The sequence below is a fragment of the Arachis hypogaea genome, chromosome 19 (genome assembly GCF_003086295.3).
Source record: "Arachis hypogaea cultivar Tifrunner chromosome 19, arahy.Tifrunner.gnm2.J5K5, whole genome shotgun sequence".
Classification (NCBI taxonomy): Eukaryota; Viridiplantae; Streptophyta; class Magnoliopsida; order Fabales; family Fabaceae; genus Arachis; species Arachis hypogaea.
In genome coordinates this window covers 95470530-95475591 of record NC_092054.1, presented here as the reverse complement: position 1 = coordinate 95475591, position 5062 = coordinate 95470530, and the positions used below count along the sequence as shown (strand labels likewise).

Sequence of the window (5062 nt, the reverse complement as noted above, 5' to 3'; positions counted from 1 at the left end):
AAGGCGACGGCAGGAACCAGAGGGTGACGACCACGGCCTTACAGTGGTAAACGTGGTAACGGCCAGGAATACTGCCCCAAGGTCAAAGTCAGCACAGAAAAAAGACGCCAAAGTCCTAGCAGTCTCCACCTCGACTGTTAGAAGTTTCCGAGGTATCCCACCCATCTCCTTCGGCCCAGAGGACCAATGGTTTGACGAGGCACCGGAAAGTCCGCCCATGGTCATCACGGCCAGGGTCGGAACGGGCCTCGTCAAACGAATCCTGGTAGATACGGGGGCAGACTCGAACATCATGTTTCAAAACGTTTTCGATGCCCTGGGACTAAGGGACGCCGACCTGATGACCCACCAGCACGGTGTGGTAGGGTTGGGGGACCACTTCATCAAGCCGGATGGAATCATCTCACTCCCGACCTCTGTGGGACAGGGGCAAAAACGACGAACAGTCATGGCGGACTTCGTGATATTACGAGACTCCACGGCTTATAACATCATCCTGGGGAGAAAAACCATCAACGACCTGGGGGCGGCCATTAGCACAAAGCTGCTGGTGATGAAGTTTGTCACCGATGACGGATCCGTAGGATCCATCAAAGGCGACTTGGAAACGGAGGTCGCTTGCGACCACGCCAGCCTTTCTCTTAGGAAAAAATCCAAAGAAGCATCTGGGGTCTTCCTTGCTGACCTGGACGCCAGGATAGACGACAAACCTAGACCAGAGCCAGAAGGAGACTTGGAAAAGTTCAGGGTCAGCGAGGAGGACGATAAATTCACATTCATAAACAGGAACCTCCCCCATGAGATGAAGGAGCCTTTGATGGAAATGATCAGGGCTAATGCCGACCTCTTTCCCTGGACGCCTGCTGATATGCCTGGGATAGATCCCCAACTCATATCGCATCATCTGGCCGTCAAGGCGGGAACCAAGCCAGTGGCCCAGAGGAGAGGAAAAATGTCACAAGAAAGGGCAGAAGAGGTAGCCAGGCAGACGGCCAGCCTCCTAGAAGCAGGATTCATCCGAGAACTGGACTACTCAACCTGGTTGTCGAACGTGGTCCTGGTTAAAAAGCACAACGGGAGATGGAGAATGTGCGTGGACTACTCTGACCTCAACAAGGCGTGTCCCAAGGATTGCTACCCCCTACCTAACATCGACGCACTCGTCGATGCAGCGGCGGGGTACCGGTATCTGAGCTTCATGGATGCCTACTCAGGATACAATCAGATACCGATGCACCGACCCGACGAGGAAAAAACGGCGTTCATAACGCCAGGGGGAATCTATTGTTACAAGGTAATGCCTTTTGGTTTGAAAAACGCTAGGGCCACGTACCAAAGGCTGATGAATAGGATATTCAGTGAACTTATAGGCAAAACAGTAGAAGTCTACGTGGATGACATACTCGCAAAGACCACACGACCCGACGACCTCTTGAGCGATCTTGATGGCATCTTTTCGTCCCTACGGTAACACGGAATGAGGCTTAATCCGTTCAAGTGCGCGTTTGCCATGGAGGCCGGAAAGTTCCTGGGATTCATGATTACTCAAAGAGGAGTGGAAGCCAACCCCGAGAAGTGTCGAGCGGTTCTCCAGATGAAGAGCCCGGGTTGTATCAAAGACGTCCAACGACTTGCCGGGAGGTTAACGGCTTTATCCCGATTCCTCGGCGCGTCAGCAGCAAGAGCCCTGCCTTTCTTCAATCTAATGAAAAAAGGAATGACGTTCGAATGGACCCCAGCATGCGAAGAGGCATTCAGCCACTTCAAGCAGATCTTAGCGGCACCCCCAGTTCTCGGAAAACCCAAGGCCGGAGAACCGCTCTACCTCTACTTATCAGTAACCGAGGAAGCACTTGCCACAGTGCTCGTTAGAGAAGAAGGGAAGACCCAACAACCCGTTTACTTCGTAAGCAGGGTCCTCCAAGGACCAGAATTGAAATATAGCAAGCTGGAAAAACTGGCGCTGGCGCTCCTAGTCTCTTCCCGAAGGTTAAGACAATACTTCCAGAGCCATCGTATAGTCGTGAGGACGGATCAGGCGATTCGCCAAGTACTGCAAAAACCTGACTTGGCCGGTAGGATGATGACCTGGGCCATCGAGCTCTCCCAATACGACCTACGGTATGAACCCCGACATGCAATCAAAGCCCAGGCAATGGCAGACTTTCTGGTAGAGGTGACGGGGGACCCCCCGAGGAAACGGGCACACGGTGGAGGCTCCACGTTGACGAGGCCTCCAACCAAATGTCCGGGGGAGCAGGGGTCATCTTAGAAAGCCCTGCAGGGGTCATCTATGAGCAATCGACTAAGTTCAAGTTTCCAGTGTCGAACAACCAAGCAGAATATGAAGCTCTCTTGGGCGGACTGACACTAGCTCGGGAAGTCGGAGCGACAAAGGTCGAAGTATGCAGCGACTCACAAGTTGTCACCTCGCAGGTGAACGGAAGCTACCAAGCCCGGGACTCCCTCCTGCAAAAATACTTGGAAAAGGTTAAGGAAATAACGAGTCAGTTCCAGGAGGTCATCGTCCAACACGTCCCAAGAGAAAGAAACACACGAGCGGACCTCCTGTCTAAGCTGGCATGCACAAAGCCAGGGTCGGGTAACCGGTCCCTTATCCAAGGCATGGTGAAGGAACCAACGGTCGCCCTCCACTTGACGAAGTCGAGACCCTCATGGCTAGACCCCATCACCAACTTCCTGGAGCTCGGCAAGTTACCTGAAGATGAGAAAGTATCCAAAGCCTTAAGAAGGGAGGCGGCCAGATACGCAATCATACAGGGACAACTATTCAAAAAGGGACTCAGCCAGCCCCTATTGAAGTGTTTGCACCCTGACCAGACGGACTACGTGCTTAGAAAAGTCCATGAGGGGTGTTGCGGACACCACATCGGGGGCAAAGCCCTAGCAAGGAAGCTCATCCGAGCAGGATACTACTGGCCGACAATGATGAAGGACTCAAAGGAATTTGTCAAAAAGTGCATAAAGTGTCAACAAAACGCCAACTTCCACAAGGCATCGGCCTCCGAGCTAAACTCTCTGACGACTACTCGACCTTTCGCACAATGGGGAGTCGACCTCCTGGGGCCTTTCCCGGTCGGCCCAGGACAAGTCAAATACCTCATTGTCGCCATTGACTACTACACCAAATGGGTGGAGGCTGAACCGCTGGCTACGATATCGTCCTCCAACTATCGGAAGTTCATGTGGAAGCAGGTGATAACCCGTTTCGGTATCCCGGAGGTCGTTATCTCAGACAACGGGACCCAGTTCACGGACAAGAAGTTCATGGAGTTCCTCTCTGGCCTAGGGATAAAGCAGAAGTTCTCCTCGGTAGAACATCCCCAAACAAACGGGCAGGTAGAGGCCGCAAATAAAGTCGTCCTTCTTGGTCTAAAGAAGCACCTAGACAATAAGAAAGGAACATGGGCTGACGAACTCGCCTCCGTCCTATGGTCTTACCGGACAACCGAGCAAAGCGCTACGGGGAAAACTCCTTTTCGCCTAACATACGGGGTCGAGGCGGTGATACCAGTCGAAATCGGCGAACCGAGCCCCCGACTACTACTCGCGGGCATGAGCGAAGCGGTTGAAAAGGACCTGGTTGAGGAAACAAGGGAGATGGCTCACCTATCAAAAACGGTGCTGAAACAAAGAATAGCCCTGCGCTACAACGCAAAAGTCCTCAAACGAGATTTCGAGGAAAGGGACCTCATCCTGCGACGCAACGACATCGGCGTCCCGACCCCAGGCGAAGGCAAGCTGGCGGTAAATTGGGAAGGTCCCTACAGGGTAAGGGAGGTACTCGGCAAAGGTGCTTACAAGCTCGAAAGACTCGACGGCAAGGAAATACCCAGAACATGGAATACGGGTAGCCTAAGAAGGTTCTATTCATGACCAGACAACTCGCCGACCTGAGAACCCGAACAAATAGTAAATACTCGCCTTGTTCGCATGAGGATCTGTCTTTTTATTTTATCAAATGCTCGCCATATTGATTAATTTGTTTAGCTAACGACTAACTCATACTTGTCAAAAATTTTCGTACTTGTCCACTACTTTCCTATATGCGCCGCGCACGAGCGCCCCCTAAAACGGCAGACCGGGATTGATCACCCCGGGGGCCACCTTCCTTATGGCCAAAGCCAACTACGACGACAACACGACCACGGCGATCCAAGCCATAACAAACATAAAACGGGAAAACGGGCGCGAGCCCACCCCCGAAAGAAACAACGACAACGAATATAGCAAACGGCAACCCGGCCAAACGACTGAATAAGTATAACTTATAAAGAGTCAAAACAAAAAACGAGCAATAAGTTGTTCAGCAAATGCGTTACAAAATATCCTAAGTTACAAGACCTCACTTCCTCGGCATGTCAACAATCTTTCCGTCCTGGATAGTCTTGAAAACGCCAATTGACGACGTGTCGAAATCAGGAGCTGCGATCTTTAGCTGAGCCTTCAGAGCATCTTCGGTCATCGAGATGGCGTTCTTCCCTTGCTCCTTGGTCACCTTAAGCTTCTTCTTAAGCTTTGCGGCTTCGGCTTTAGCGGTTTTCGCCTCTGAGACGGCCTGCTCCCGCTGTTTCTCCAAGGCGGCAACCCGACCCTGAGCGGCATTCAGCTGACCCTCCAAGGTCATCTCACGCTCAAGAAGCCGGGCCACGGTCTCATCAGACGCCTTCAACCTCTCTGCAACAAATGACGCTTTCTCCTCAGTAGTGCTAAGCTTTCCCCCCATCTCGGACAGCTGACCCTGGAGGAGTTCAACTTGGGCCTTGAAGTTATTGTTCGCCTTAACAGAGGACTCAAGCTTCCTCCGGAGCGCTTCCATCCCCGATAACTCGAATTCAGCCTTCCGAGCTATCACGGCCCCACGAAGCAAGGTGCGGTACATCCACCTCGCCTGCCCGGACAGCTCGGTCTCATGAAAATGCTCCTCTATCCCGGGTATCAACTGTGAGTCAATAAATTTGGTAGCATCAAAGTTCCTTTCCATTATGGTAAGGGCCCCTTCCGGGCTGGAAGACATCCTTTGCTTCTTGGGAGTATGGAT

General features: G+C 52.2%; 1 protein-coding gene across 1 annotated transcript; it reads left to right on the top strand.

Annotated features, from left to right (window-relative positions):
• Positions 1-1477: 1477 nt before the first annotated feature.
• Positions 1478-3897, top strand: LOC140182297 (uncharacterized). The gene is made up of 3 exons (XM_072228455.1): positions 1478-2121; positions 2163-2733; positions 3361-3897. Exons 1-3 carry the CDS (start codon positions 1478-1480, stop codon positions 3895-3897), a joined length of 1752 nt encoding a protein of 583 aa, XP_072084556.1.
• Positions 3898-5062: the final 1165 nt, after the last annotated feature.

Excerpts from the sequence above, each read along its gene's own strand:
- LOC140182297 (XM_072228455.1), top strand. The coding sequence starts at position 1,478 with ATGAGGCTTAATCCGTTCAAGTGCGCGTTTGCCATGGAGGCCGGAAAG. Across the intron at positions 2,122-2,162 it reads CTCTCCCAATACGACCTACG|ACTTTCTGGTAGAGGTGACG; the intron begins GTATGAACCCCG and ends AGGCAATGGCAG. Across the intron at positions 2,734-3,360 it reads AGTTACCTGAAGATGAGAAA|GTAGAGGCCGCAAATAAAGT; the intron begins GTATCCAAAGCC and ends ACAAACGGGCAG.